This window comes from Argiope bruennichi, chromosome 9 (assembly GCF_947563725.1).
Source record: "Argiope bruennichi chromosome 9, qqArgBrue1.1, whole genome shotgun sequence".
NCBI lineage: Eukaryota > Metazoa > Arthropoda > Arachnida > Araneae > Araneidae > Argiope > Argiope bruennichi.
Genome location: NC_079159.1, coordinates 101,184,970 through 101,201,644, shown reverse-complemented (window position 1 = coordinate 101,201,644; position 16,675 = coordinate 101,184,970). Strand labels below are relative to the sequence as shown.

General features: G+C 28.2%; 1 protein-coding gene across 1 annotated transcript in view; it reads right to left on the bottom strand.

Annotated features, from left to right (window-relative positions):
- The window catches only part of LOC129985031 (clotting factor C-like), a 56,224-nt gene extending 40,454 nt beyond the window's left edge, over positions 1-15,770 (bottom strand). Inside the window, exons 1-4 of the mRNA XM_056094959.1 lie at positions 15,618-15,770; positions 13,734-13,839; positions 9,071-9,201; positions 2,336-2,398 (exon numbers count right to left, since the gene is read on the bottom strand). Coding sequence (XP_055950934.1) covers positions 2,336-2,398; positions 9,071-9,201; positions 13,734-13,839; positions 15,618-15,630 — 313 coding nt within the window. The 5' untranslated portion in view covers positions 15,631-15,770. The remainder of the gene's footprint in view (positions 1-2,335; positions 2,399-9,070; positions 9,202-13,733; positions 13,840-15,617) is intronic.
- Between the last annotated feature and the right edge of the window lie 905 nt (positions 15,771-16,675).

Sequence of the window (16,675 nt, the reverse complement as noted above, 5' to 3'; positions counted from 1 at the left end):
CATGCGCGTGGAGGACCAGCGTTTTCCCCTTTAAATATGGAACCATGTTTCGGATTATTTTGCACCAAAACATCAAATTTCTTCCACCAACTGTAAAACAGTTCTTTAAAACCTTTGATCAAATGAACTCTGTATTGGATTCACTCTGTGCAAAACGTCTTCTCCTGATGCATAGCACCTTTTTTCAGTTTTTAATCTAAATTGAAAGATTATATGTGAATTTTAAACACTTGTTCATTTATATCGTGGTTTAAGTATTTTATCAGAATGTTTTACGTCTACAATGTTTTACTTTTTCCTTGGCCACCAAAAATTATAGACATGTTCTATATATAACATATTACTGCTTGCTTTTAGGATCTTCAGTATGTTTTTTGCTAAAATCTATTTTATTATTTTTAGATTTTATTATGAGGAATTTAAAAATGTTTTTTAATTAGATTCTTTTATATACATAATACCATACATTATAACATCGTTGTCTCCCTAATTTGCCATACGTTTGGCGCAGCATGGCTAGGTATGGCTTTTGCGTCCTTAAAACCCACACAACCAACCAACCTGATGCATAGCCCTTTACTCGCATACGAACAATAGCTCCACTTTTACTAGAATTATTTGAACGCAAAAGATATAACTTTGAATTTTTCTTTATGCAGTGATGTTTTCTACAAGTGTCTATCTATAGTCTTTCATTAGAAACCAATATTTTAAGTTTTCTCCTTCTTTTTGAATTACTCCGCAAGTCTCTAGACCTGAAATATTCAGCCATTTTTTTCAGGTGTAAATTTATACCAAAATTATACCTTACTAAAATATCGCGTTTATATTGTTGTAAAAATATAGATAGGTAGACCTCTTATTTGGGTTTGTTTTCAAAATTTGGAGCGCATTTACATTATAGACATTAAAAATTTGTCTCAACTATCTTCGCTTTGGAATTAATATTAATTTAACTACAAAACCAATTCCGTCTATCCGAATTTGGATACCTCGATAGAGAAACTTCCTTTAAAGAGGTCCGTTTAAAATTTAATAGAAATGTACTAATTTAGGTTAAACACCAAATAACAAATTTCATTCATCCAGCTGAAAGCGGTTTTGAGTTATCGTGTGCACAGGCAGAGAGACATAATGTTTGAATTCTTTTCGGACTCAGAAAAATTTGAAAGACAGGGAATCGTTAAAATCTCGAATTCCTGGTAATAATATTTTCTCTTTTTATACTTCGTACTCAAGGAAGTAAAAAAAGCACTTTAAAAGTGAAACGTCCTAATTCAAGGAGAGGCATAATAACTATTCTCTATAAAAGAACAAAACAAAAAATGCCCATAAGTAAATTATTGAGTTAAGGCACGGTATGGTGAAACTGAAGGTCTGAATTGGTGGAAAATAAGTTGGATAGATTTTTCTTTACTATTATTATACAGAAGCTGGTGCATGATGTGTGTTCTAGCAAAGAATTGCTCATTCTAGAGCTTTCTGGAGATTCTGTTCCAAACTGAAGATGCATATGATGTTTTTGAGTAGTAAACGTAATTTTTTGTTGATTAATATATAAAGCCAATATTGATTATTTGATTTAAAAATGCCAATAATACAATAATGAAATGCATTCATTCATTACTTACTAAGATCGTGCAAATTAAAATATAGCAAAAATATAAATAAAATATTACAAAAATAAATATTATAATATAATGCGAATAATTTTGTGTAAGTGCTTCCATTTTGTATAGATAGTGATAGTCAGTTTCATGCATAGGCACATTTTCTGAGACTACTCTAATATTTTAATACTTTCTCACAAAAAATTAAAAAAATTGGATTAGCTATCTTGTATTAAAGCTAGTTGGTAGTTGCATTGAGTTTTCCAAACAAAATTATTTGTTTTGTAAAAGGATATTAGTGCATTTTCAAACATTGATTTAATTCTGTAAGGACGAGTGGTTTAGATATATGGTTAAGTTCCCAAAAAGGCGATCATCTGCAGAGTTCCAGAACATGTTTGAGACTCGCCCACTCTGGGCGGTCCATTGCCTTTTCCCTATTCTACGCCTTGAATCTGCCAAAGCAACATTTCGGCCAGCACTTTTGTGGTTTAGAGTGGGAAGTAATCCGTTAGAAAAGATGGAATAGGGAGGCAGATATAGAGAAAAATGACTCATTTTGTCTTTGATTTTCCTTTCCCTGTGAATCATTTTCTAAAATTGAACTAATGGGTTTTTCCATTTAATTAGCACGCCTCTTAATGAAGTGAGTCACACATATGAACTGTTATTGACTTAAGGGAATAAAAAAAAGCAATCATAATTTATTAAAATTTTTTTCTTACTAGAATGCCTTGGATGATTATACAATTCCGGATCATCTTGTCTTTTCTTTCGAATGTGCACTTCTGAAATTGAGAAATGAAAAATATTATCCAGAATATAGTTAATCATGTATTTATCATTTGAATCTTACTATTTCAAAAATAAAATCAGAATAAAGTAATAGCGCAGTCTTTAATCTTAATAAATTTTTTGAAAAGTATTTTTAAGAAGTTTCATGTATAATTAATTATAAATTCTAAATCATAATTATAAAAGTTAACAGTAAAACATGAAAAGTTCAAGCACAATTGATTTACATTAATCATATTAAGATCAATCTACCATATTTAATACTGCAACTGTATTAATCAATATTTGATAAACCGAAATTTGCTTAACAGGTTTTTTTTTTAAATTGTGTTTTTTTTTGGAAAAATTATTTAGATACGAATTATCTACTGATTACATACGGATATTTTTCAATTTTACTTATATATGAACTGGTCATTTATATAAAAAAAATCATAAATGCATTTCGTGTAACATGTTATTAGAAACAATTTGCTAAATTAGAGTACTCAATTTACAATTTATCTATCATTATTTACATTTTTGAATTTACACGTAGTTTTACCATGGTGAAATCGGATTCGAGAGGGTTCTATATGAAATTGTCAGCATGAGAGCAGATATGAAAAAGGCTCTAATAATTTGTTATAATTTAAAAAAAAAAAATCTCGTTTTTTCAAGAAAGATACCTATATACATGAACTTAAACAGCAAAATCTTATCTAAATATAAAATTTGTTCCAAAACATAGAGCCGTTTTCGTAATGCACGAAATAATAAATTCATTTATATAACAGAATTACTTGTTTAAAGTTTTAAGATAATGAACAAGTTTTGTCTAAAAGTGAAATACAAATAGAAATATATAGTAGGAATTAGGAGAATCTAAAACTTTCATATTATTACATATTGCTATAACTTTTATAGATTCTCTGCTCAATATCATGTCATTCCTTGTGGTGTGCAAAGGACACCTTGTGAGAAAGTGTATGAAATATTCTAACGAATGAAGACACAAGAATTAATTTCAGAATATTTGGTTCGAAATATATGTGGCTGTCGAAAGCGTATCAATAGCTGCGAGTATATTTCACAGTATTTGGCACGAAATGGAATGAATGTTGCCCATTTGATCAAGAGATGGCAGATAGGACAATTATTAGAAACTCAAACAATTTTTTCTTTTGTTGAATAATCACTCCCTAGCCTTTATGACGATTAGATATGGATAGTTTATGACTCGTACCCAAATGTTTTCTACACAAGAACCTCAATACCCTTCTGTTTCATGTTGAAATTCTTACATATAGTGAGTGATATATGGTAATATAAACTAATATCTAATATAAACGAATTGAATCAATTACAAATGGTACGATACTATGTTTGTAAACAAAGATAAGTAAGAAATTGAACATGAAACAGAAGGGTATAGAGGTTCTTGTGTACAAAACATTTGCGTACGAGTCCTAAACTATCTGTAGCTATCTATAGTTGTGCGCGAGGATAGAACCTGGAACCTTGCAGTTAGCAGCTGAGTAACAAGACCAAAATACAAAAGCAATTGCCAGTGTTTCGTTACTGTTAACTTACTTATAAGCTTTTCACCACATAACCATATCTCATCGACATAAAGGCTAGGGAATGATTATTCATTTTTTAGTTTATAAAAAAGACTTCTGAAACTTGATAATAATAACTATGAATTATATTTTTCGATATAATTTTTTGCTAATTGCTCGAAACTTTAATAAAATCAAAATACTTAACTGAAATTTGTTTATAAGTACACACGTTGAAGAATTTCTAATCTACAATTGATGTTTTTCTCTATGTTATACATTTCCTTTTAACATGAATCGCGATTTAAAGACTATTCTATGGATCTCTGGCTTTAATGTTGAATTTGGTTGATATCGAATTAAATTTCAACATGATACTACCTATATATGTGAATTCTACAGAGTTAAATTTAACATAAAAGGTCTAATTATCTCTATGCCAGATTTACAATTCTGATGTACGTATCGTTTAATGATGGCGCCTGTTGATATATTGCAGAAATTCAATTTTGATGTCGCCTTGTAATCATATTTTTCTAAATTATTCTGTTGGAGGTTCAATAAATTTAATAAATGAACATATAAAATATCTTTTTACTATGCTATTTTATTCTAATATTCTATAAAGAATAATGCTCAGAGTTGAAATAATTGTGGCGCCATCAGTATTGGAAAAGTTTGTCAAGATTTAAATCTTGTTAATTTTATATCCAAAATTCTTCTATCTATTCAGATTTAATGCTCATCCTGAATCCTGACTGAAAGAATTAAATTTTTCATTCCCTGATAGTGGTTAATCCATTTTTTATATTTTTATTTTTTTTCTCTTCAATACTTAATTGAATATTTACTGAATAACTTAAAGTGTCTCTTCATGAGCTGGCTCTTAATGTTTTTTCATGGATACATATAACTAGCCACGAATAAGAAACATTATAAAAAATTTCTTGATAAAATCATTTTATAATACTAAGATTCGTTTTCAATACTTTTTTAAGTCAGAAAGTTTAAAAGTTAATTTATAGCCGATATTTAAAATGTGGACTCAAAGAGTCATTACTTTAATACTGTTTTCAACCATCTTCTTAACATTAATATATAACTTATATAATAATACTTCACTTATTTACGCTATCAAAATAGTAAAATTTCTAAAAACTGCATTTCAGTTTTTTTGTAAGCATTTGTAAGTCTTTGTAAGTTTTGTATGTTGTTCTACTTTGTTTCTAACCGCAGAATTAACAACATAAAAAATCAAACATGAAGGTTTTTACAAGGCACATAAAAGGTAGTCGGAACTGCCATACAAGTTTGAAAGTTGAGAAACCTTGACCTTTCAGATCCTGTCTCATCCATCTGAGTGATAAGTCAAAATTTAGTACATGTTTCTCACACATTTACTGCGAGCAAGTAGACTTCAGAAGACTTGCTTTAATTTTGTTGTTCTTTTTGGTTATATAATTCTGTTTTTCAAAATAGAAATGAACATTTTTAAGTCAGTTGCTATTTGTAGAATTAGCAATAATTTGAGTAAGAAGAAATCAATGTTTTAACTCAATACTGAAAAAAGAAAGCCATAATATTATTATATATATTGACATAATATTCTTATATATATTGACATAATATTCTTATATATATTGACATAATATTCTTATATATATTGACATAATATTCTTATATATATTTCTTATAATTCTAATACATATTTTAGCTAATCCAGCGGTATTTTATGATTTCCGCTTCACGATTGGAAGACCATATTTTGAAATCAATTTTGTTCAGATAGTTTTCGTATGCGTATGCGTTAAATGTGATAACGTTTTATAGGATGGCATTTTATTTGCAAATAACTTTTTGCGATATGAAAAAAGTCAAAACATTCAGAAAAACAGTCTTTTGGACATAAGATTATTACAATTGTCACGTAAGTTATTACATTTATTATGTAAGAAAGTATTTTTCAAAATTTGATAAAAATTTATGTTAATATAGTTATCAATGTATATCATAAAAATCAATGTTTAAATAATCAATGTAATGTTTAAACTGTTAACATATTTCCTCGATAGTCTTTAAAATATTTCTACAGCAATTTAAAACTTAAAAATTAAATTTGTATTACTGATATCATTTTTTTTGTATAATTTTTCACCCGTTTTAGTCCATTTCAAAAATTATTTTTTAGTATATTTTAAGCATTATTTTCCACTATTTTAGTAACAACGTTTATACATACAGTATACACTTGAGTATCCGGTTCGCGACTATCCGGCTTAATTATCTTTTATCTTAAGTAAATGAAGAAGGCAAGGCATCTATTTAGTCATCTATAAAAGATTTTTTAAAAACCAAAAAACTTTAAGTTTTGACCATTATCTTTGGGTTACTTTTTCATATCTGTGTAATCATTTTTCAGTGAAAAATAAAATCAATTTGAGCCAACTTTCTTAAGAAATAGGCCTACGATTTACGTCAATGTTTTTTTTTGTTTATGTTTCCTGCATTTAAGTTGGGCATTGCAGAATTTATATTAAAATGTGAACAGTTTATATCCTTAAACTTCCATAATAAATTCTTGAAACTTGCAATGCAGTATATAAACGTATATAAACTATCACTACAGAGCCTTTTATTTTAATTCGACGCATTAGCGGTAACTGCTTCTATGATTCACCGGGCAGAGCCTGCGTTCACATTGAGATAAATGTAGGACTTTATAAGAAGTGAGAAAATACGTATAATAACAGAGAGTTTTAAATAAAAACATTTTCTTCTAGTACTGGTAGGCGAAAAAATGAATTCGTAGAACTTCAATTTATCCGGGTTTTTTTGTTATCCGGCCAGTCATTCCACCACATTAGGCCGGATTCTCGGGGATGTACTGTATAAGCATTAGGGCGGTGTGAAATACATTTTTTTTTGTATTTGTGCACGCTATTTTTGAAATAATTAAGAGTTAATTTTTAAATCAATATTAAAGCAGATGAACCAAACCGAGAGCATTTGCAAATTACGATGCTTTAAAATTCGAATTTCATACTTACATAATTATTCAACTATCCAGTGTTTATATCTTCATGGTTAATATGTTGCAACATATTAACCACCCAACAATATGTATGTTTGTGAAAAGTAGGTAGGAAGAAACTTTTCACTATGACTTTCTTAATCTCTTATCTAAGGAACTCCAGGTTTTTACATTTTGCAATTAGACACTACGAGCTTTAAGCAGCAATAATGAATTTAATTTCGGCACATTAATTCATTTTATGAGTTGTTTTATGTTGCAGCGGTTAATGTCGTATATTGTTTTATGTAGTTATCGAAATAAATAAGAAGATAGAAATTCTGAGTGTATCTTCATCTAAAGTCATATACAGATAAATAAAAATTCCAAGGAAAAATTACCAAGGAAATGGACATAGAGGATTTTCAGTTTGGAGGCCATACTTTTTTACGATTTTGTTACACATACATGCCAGTCTTACGAGTTTTACGTAGATTCAGATATCCATTTCATTACTTAGCGATATTTCATTGTCGCGAATCAGATTCCTAATAATATGGGTAATTCTAATAAATCAATTTAATTAAGCTATTTTTCATTAATTAAATGCTATAATTTTCTGATATAACATCTCAAAAATGAATTCACTATAAAAAATTTAATATTTTATTCGGTAATCTTAAAATTGTTAAATTTGCCCTGGTCAAAATCCTCCGATATTTAACAATTAAGAAAAATTAACACTTAATAATCTGTTTAAAAAGTGATCGCTAAGATGTGGAAAAAAAGTAATATGAAGATTATCTAGGTAATGTGTAGCCTAGATAGCAAAGTCTGTTGCGCAGCATTGTACAATATTGTGCGATATGGTATTAATCAATATTCCACAATATTATATAATATTGTGTGATATTTTATGATATTAATCAATATTCTATAATATTATACAATATAGGGAAATCAATGCCATACAATATTGTAAAGTATTTGTGTGCTACTAGTGTGATTAACTAGACAGATCCATTAAAATACATAAAGCTGTTCCATTTCTGTTATTGCCTATTAATCCACTGTTATCTTCTAGGCATTTTAAAAGTGAAAATTAATTTTTGTTGAGACAGCAGTAACATTCTTGCTTTCTTAAAATTTCGGCAAACAACGAAATGCAATTATATATTATCAACTGAAAAACACATAAATCGTCAATTTTTTTTTATCTTTTTGTCGAACATTTTTTTCTCGGCAATGTTCACAGGATTCCAAAAAAAAAAAAAAAAATGTATTTGGGCTTAAATTGTTATTTTTATATAGTATATATAATATCTTGATCATTCTTTTCCTTTCACAGTAGTCAATGAATGAAAGGAAAAATAAAAATGGGAAAAGGAACATAAATTAGATAAGCAAACTTTTGTTTTATTGACAATTCGAAAAACGTGAATGTGCAGAGAACCGAGGTGAGTGGCAGAAAATTTTTATCTTATAAATTATTTTGCCCTCTTATGAAACAGTTAATTTCCAGATTATCTAGATAATATGATAAATAATGGGCTTCGAGATTCAATAGCAACATATTAGTCTAATTTCTTATGATCCACAGTTTGGTATCTAATGATTTTCAAGGAATGAGTTAATATGCTAAAAAAGAGTCTAGATATTATATTATGTTAAATTTGGTAGTTTAAATAGCTATCGTGCTACAAGGAGGTAGGAGTTTCCTGTGCCGTGTAGTCAAACAATGAAGAAATCTCTGCTTACTTTTATATTCAAGAAATCCATTTTAATAACATGTTATGTTATGTTTGTTAGTTTAGAATGCCATCATACTAGGAGACTGAAATGTTTTTTGTTGTATAAGAAAACAATGAAAGAATCTCTTCTTACTTTTACATTTAAGAAATCAACTTTAATAGAGCAGTATGTTATTCTTGTTAGTTTAGAACATCGTAACAGAAAGAGATTAAATTTTCTGTACACGCCGTCGTGACACGGGGAGTTTAAATTTTCTGGACTGTCAAATCAAACAATAAAAGATATCTTTTTTTTACTTTTACTTGAAGATATCAATTTTAACGACAAGGGTCAAAAAATAAAACTTATACATCATGCCTTACTTTCTGAACAGGTAGGCCCAAACCGATCTGGTGGACAGGTTATGCAAGAAGTTGTGTTGGCTTTGCAGGTCTGGCAGCGTGACCATCTCTCACAGGTGAAATCTTCAAGTAATGATTTGTCTATGCAATGTCTGAAATAGAATAATGCATTACTGAATTTAAAAAAAATCACAATAATAATACATTTCTGATGGAACGATTATTTGCAATTATATACACTAAATAAATGGCAGCAGGGCATTATAAAATTTAAAAAAAGAAAATCTCATTATCTTACAGCGTGTTTTATTTTTTAATTTATCTATGAATAACTATTAAATATTTGTTATAAAATATTATATCTTTTTCCATATCAGTATATTGAAAATACTACGATAGTAGATCTAGCATTTTATTTTATCATGCAAGTTTCTTTAATTATACCTTCGAATCAAAATTCCTGATTTTATAACTTTGTGAATGCCTCCTCATTTTGCAGTGTAAAGATCAAGGTTCTTATTTTTTCAAAGTTTCTGTTGATTCTATCACATTTCTATCAATCAAATGTTGTTGTTGTTGTTTCTTATGGCACTTGCCATGAACAAGCCCGCTGTTACGAAGACAGCGATTTTAAGCCGGTGGGGGAGCGTCTCTTATTTTTATAGTAGCGCCAAGAGTATGACTTCTACTCACATATCACTCATTCGCTTGCACAACCCCTTTTTACAGGAGGGCACATTCACACATCTCACAGATAGAACAACATCTCACAGATCCATGCCCAAACCGGGACTCGAGCCCAGGACGCCCAGATTACGGGGAAGACGCGCTACCCCTATGCCAGGACTCCGGAATTAATCAAATATTGTTTAGTACAGAAATGGATTATTAATATATTCCTCATAAGTGGTTGGTTCATGAGCTATCAAATGTAATAAGCCATTCAAAAACAATCATACTACAATGCTGCGTAAACAGAGTTTTTACCTTTATTTTTGGCCTTTGTTTTTGCCTTTATTTAGTAAATACATTTCAATTTCTTTATTTATTTAATCTATGTCGATTCTTATCACTGAGCTTACCATTTCCATTCAATTTTCTATTCTGTCTGCTTATTGCGATAGGTGGTTTCACTGCTAATGAAACAAACAACTAAAACCTTATTTCGTAATAACTTGAAAAGAACGGAAAGGACTTCCTGATTTCTTTGTCAAACTCTTCGTTTCTTCCATGTTTTAGTCAGCATTTAACCAGAGGGTCAAGGAACAGATAGATATGAGTTACATTCCTGTGTGTCCGGCATTAGGCATATATGTGCTTAAAGCATATATAAGGCTTAGTAAAAGCATTAAAAACTGATATCTAATCTATCACGTATAAAATTACCGTAATTATATTTGGTTGGATATGAGAGCAATCAATTTAACTATCAGACCGCTTGATATTAGTAGTTGCGATGAATATTCATGACTAACAAACACAAAATTAGCTGAGCTATCTTGCATCAATTCATGGTAGTAAAGGGAATAAATAAAATATTTTTAAGCCATTACAAAATTCTTATTATATTATGTAAAGTAGGGACTCTCAATATTCTTTCAGTCACAACCAATATAGTAAACTATTCCTTGTTCCCCACCCGGTTTTGCAAAAATGGAACCTGCTTAAATCAAAATTTATCCTTTTCCAAAAGAAAGTTCCAACAAATTAAGCCTAAATCTTAACTTTTTAATGGATTGTATCCTCTTCTAAAATCTAATTTAAAAGAGAAACATTTGGTATAGAAATGCTTTTAATATTCAAAATCATGAGCAGTGAATTTTGTATGCTGGAAATACAATGGAAATAGTTATCTTTCCTAGTTTACGTGTTGATATATTAAACTAGCATTTAAAAGTGTTGTTTCTGTGTGACCTTTAACAAACGGACTTTAAGTTAGATTTTCATGGTCAAACGAAATCTGGGGAGATTCCTTTACGATATTATTTTATGTTGATATGACATCATTGAAAGAGGTATATTTCTGATGGTTGGAGCAATTAGAAAAGAATACAAATTTGTCCACACACTAAAAATAATTGATTTGGCAGAAAAATCAAATAAATCATTCTTTTATTCCAGTAAAAAAAAACACCCCAGAAATGATCTTCTTTTTAAAAGTACGCTTTAACCCCTTGATGTATCAATTAACTTCCAATTCGATAAAACATCCAATCTGAGGCACTTATTGTTATTTTAATTTCTATATTAATATAAGAAGCTTTAAGGTATTGAAGCTTTTCTGTTATTTTTGCATTTTGAGTTTACTTAATATTTTCACTTAATTGTAGATATAATGTTTAAAAACTCCCTAATTCGATGCACGTGTCAGATGCGTCATTGTATGAGAAAGTGTTAGTTGATATAAATATCATTTATTAGATTATTAGATAAAAAATAGTGCATTTCATATTTTGTTTCAGAAAAGTAAAAAATGAAATATGTAGACCAAAAGATAATTAAATTTTTAATCCGTATATTTTAGCTTTTATTTATTAGCTAAAAATATTTCTATTGAAATTTCAGCTAACAAGATTTTATTCATTAAAAAATTTGTATAATTTTACTCATTTATTTTTTATGCTGTCTGTCAAAAGAAAAAAAATATTTAAAAAAATTCTTGAAAAATTTTAATATTATAAAAAATTAGCGATATTACAAATGTGCTGGGAAAGTAGCAAGCTGAAATCCATTGATTATTATCCGTGATTTATAGTGGTTTCAAATTATTATATTAAAAGTGTTATACAAAATGTTTTTCGTTGTATTTTATAACCATTTGTTGACTAAGCAATAACGCAATCAGAAACCAAAAAAAAAAAAAAAAAATTACATTATTAATTTTTTATAATATATTTTTACAATGAGAGCGACTGGATGAATCAAAGGTTCACCTCATTAGATTAAGAAATTTACTAGTTTTAGTGAATACAATGTAAACTTCATTAATACGATGTAGTAAGATATTCAAAATCCACTCGACATACTTAAATTAGATTATTATTAGATTAAATTAGAAAATTTCAATACATTTTTCCAACGACTCGAACGTCACTGGGAAAGATTTAGATTGGGAAAAAAATTATCTATCTCATTATCAATCGAACAGCCTTGATTAATATCGGGGGAAAAAGTCAGTTAAATATAGTTAAAACTGCAAAAGACTTCCCGCAAAAGCTTTGCTGCTTCAGTTTCATAATTGTGGCGGTTTCCGGCGGGAAATTCAGAATTATGAATTTCCCACCGGAATGAATTTATGGTTTCCGACGGGAAATTCAGAATTATTTTGGATTATTGCAAAATAATAATGGAGTTTTGAAATGATGCAATGTTTAAATAAGGAATTATAGTCTTAAAAAAAGAAGCAAATGTTAGATTTTTTTTGCTTTGTTGTGTTGTAGCACTTTTACTAGTTACCAAATGGTTTCTCAGATTCATTTTATAATAAAGCAAAAAGAAGAAAAGTGTTTTATTTTATCTAGAAGCTTGGATTGACCATGTGATGTTGTTTAAATTTTCTCTTTTCATGCTATTTCTAAGGTTTTCAGAACTTATTCTTTCCGATTTTCCCCCAGGAATGAAATTGTGGCTCTTAATGTATACCTCTACACTAAATGAACTTCGGAATCAAATTAAAATGTGTTTAGGAATTTAAACAGCATACTTTCATTACTTAAAGGAAAATTAAACTAATTTATAAACATGCTTTATATGACAAATAGTAGATATATAGAACATTTTCCATAATTCTTTCAAAAAAATTTGAAATATCTTCGTTTTTTTAAGGCAATGCTTATTTCTATAATTTTAAAACATTTTGAAATAAAATGAGTTTAAATCTAGTGATAATTTTATAATTAACCTGTATTATTGGATGAGAATGCTTTTCACTCCATTATAAAAGTAATAAAAGAGTAATCAATTCAAGAGTGTTCAATAAAGCTTTAACTTAATTTTTGGGCCATTTCTCTTCACTTTTCATAATAATAAACAAACATTTTTTTTATTAGTGAACCGGGAATCATATAAAAAAACGTGTTAGTTATTATCACTGAATGGATGCAACTCGTAATAAAATAAAAAAAAATAATGATACTTAAAAACAAAGGTATTTCTAATATTTTCATCAAAGTGAATATCAATGTAAATGTTAAAACGTCTCATTTATTATTTATTCAATCGTAACAAAAAAAATGAGTGTTTAGACAAATTTACTCTTCTTGTTACATATAGTGTTGGTCTAAAACTGCATGCAAGTATTCAACTTCTAGGTAAAGGGTTTCAGGTATTGTTTTTTAGATTTTTTTCAATCCATTTTGTATTATTATGCTCACATTTTCACAAGTAGACCCGCATATATTATTCCAAAAATACTTTTTTTCGCCTAATTCAGAACTAAAATGTAGAAACTATCAAAAACTTGTAATGCATTATAGACGAGGGTTGTTACCTTGTTTAGATAGAAGGTAATTAATTGATCCTAAACATTCAAAATATAGTTTACACGACTTTAACTATAAGGTTTTATTTAATTGACCTTATAATTGAAGTGAAATTATAAGATTTTATTTAAAGTTAATTCGAAATGGATTAAAGTTAATTCGAATTCAGAACAATCAATAAAAGATTAAAAATGAATACTTACGTATAATTCTGGATACCAGAACCACATGGACATGAAATGCAATTTGGAATCGAAGCAGAAACAGATGCTATGACAATGCTTGCCAATATGATCTCTAAGAAAAAAGCTGTAAAAATTTTAAAGAATATAGTATCTACTTCTGTTAAGACATTTTAATGCAAATATAAGAAATCTGCCGTTAAATTTTTCAAATATTATATGTAAATTTTGGAAACAAATCTGATTTATGCCTTTACGTTTTGAAAATGAATACCGAAAAACTGCAGCTCTACAGCTGAAAGCTGCAAAAGTTTCAAAATTTTTTAAATAAAAATATGTAAATAAATTTTTTATAAGGCCTAAAAACTTTTGAGTATTAACTTGTGGAAATAAATTTAGTCAAACCAATTCTTTAAAAACACAATTTTATTATTTTACTGAATGGAGCAAACTTTTTTATTTCAATTCTTTTTTAAAATGTTAGTCTTAAGTTCATAATTTATTATTCTAAATGTTATAGAATACGGAAATCAATAATTCCCCAAATGAACTATCCAGGTGGCACCACTTGTAAGGAATCAAAATTTAATTAAATTTATCATAAAAATTTAATTATATCTATAGAAATACAGTTCTGAACTTTTAAAGTAGTATTAAAAGTAGTATTTTATTATAATTAAAAATAAATAAGTGTACAAATTTTTTAGCAATAAGGCATCAAGAAGTAAGTGAAAAATAGATTAAAGAATTCCTTTTCAAGGAACTGACATAAATAAAGTTAACAAAAAATGTCTAAAAATTAAAAAAAAGTTCCTAATATTACATTTTTAATAACTTAAAAAATAGATAGCTTTTGTTAATTATATATATTTTTTACTTGTTAATTTATAATTCATAATTATAAATACTTGCGAACCTACAAAATAATTTTTCTTGAATTCTCTACTAGATAACGCAGTAATAAAAAATCAAAATTTAATTTAATTACTTGAAAAATAAAAAATAAGCATTGGAAAAAAATCCAATGTTGTCATCTAGAACATTTGAGTGTACAAAATTTTGAAAACTGTTTGTGAATAAGATTAAGAAGATCAATTACAAACATGAAGCAAATAAAACACAAAATGGATTGAAGTAATAATGGGACGTTTCTGAAAACACATTTTTTTATAATGTACAACGAAAATGAAATCACTATTGTTATCTCTTATCTCTCGCTTAATGTACAAAAATTATGATCAAGATTATTTCGTGCAAATTATATTTATCGTCATTATAATGCTGCATCTTTTTACTCTTATTTTGACAAAACAAATTCGTTTTGCTTAGTTATTATATCTCCAAGGTTGCCCCTGATATAGCAATAAATTTAGAAAAAATAAGATTTTGTAGTTTAAAATTTCAGAAATATTATTTTTACAATTTTATCCAAATATGACTAAATCTGAAGGGACTTTAAGCATTTGAAAAAAATATATAATTGCTTTAATCAAATAACAAAAATCAGAATAATTTTTGTTAATGTTCTGAATTCAATTTCGCATATTAAAACTCACCATAAGAACAATTTTAATAAATCAAAAAGTTGTTCTTATAAAAGCAGAAAAATCATTTATGAGTATATATATATATATATCATAGGACTTAACAATATTCTATGAAATTCTTCTTCTTCACAAAATCAAGAAAGTAGAAACAAATAAACAGTTATTATTCGATACCGGATCGAAAGTAACTTCTTTCAAAACAATTAAAAATCCATTATCAATATTTTATCTTTTTTTTTATAATTAATCATAGTTTATAGAAGTGAACCAAAACAAAACAATCCTATCATGCATTACAAATGCTTATCAGAATCACAATATTGACATAAACATGATTTGTTGAAAAATAATTCCTCACCTGCAATTGACATATTTCTCTCTGACCGTGAGCCAAACGATAAAAAGAAGTCGTTCGACAGAAAAAATTCGTCAAGTTTCTGCGTTTCCGAAGACAAGCCCTTTTTGTTGTGTGCACGTCACAGCCGGTGGATGTAATAACTTCAAAGGAAGTCGACAATGCCTTCCCTCTCATTCGAACTTTTTCTGCTTTTTCTTTTTGATCTTACAACTAGTCATACCGGTGATTCCCTGCTCCCTCTTTGACATTTGACTTGCATTTTTTTTAAAGGATCGTGCTTTGAATGGCATGATGTTAGTGAATTTTCGCAATTCTTTCATAAGTTTCTTCATAATTCTGTCTTCTATAATTTATTGACGGGGTCTTTGGATCTATCCAAGTTCTTTTTTTCTTATATTCTTTTCTTGCTCAAGTCTCACAAAATTGTAGCTTGGAACTACGTGTTTTAATGTTTTATATAAAAACTACTAAGGTTCTAGAAATAGCTGGTAAAAACTTATTTAATAAACATTTTTCATATCTGTACAGCAATATAGGATTTAAAAAAATAAACACTTTTAAAATGTTAAATTAGTCGTAATTACTGACGTAAAAATAGAAATAAAAAGAGATAAAAAGGCATTAGATTGTTATTAAGAATGTTAATTAATTGAGACTAGGAAATTCCAATTAAATCATTATGACGACAAATATGCTATATATACAGGGTGTCCCAAAAAAGGTATACACATTTTAGCAGCTGATAACTAAGTTATTTCTTCTTTCTTTACAAATTGAACCCATTGAACCGAGTTCCCCCCCCCCCCGAACAGGCTTGAATTTGAATAAAGAAAATTTATTCTAAAATGCTACTGGAAGTATGAAAATGCAGTAGAAGTGCAAAGACAATATAAGAGGGAGTTTAACAAAGAACCACCTACACGAGTTACCATCACTCGAATTAGAGATAAGTTTGAAGCTGATGGAACTGTTCAGGACGTCCATAAACCTGCAACAGTTGTTCAATTGAGGGCAACCATTGAACATGAATGTACGAATATCCCAAGGGAATTGTTCCA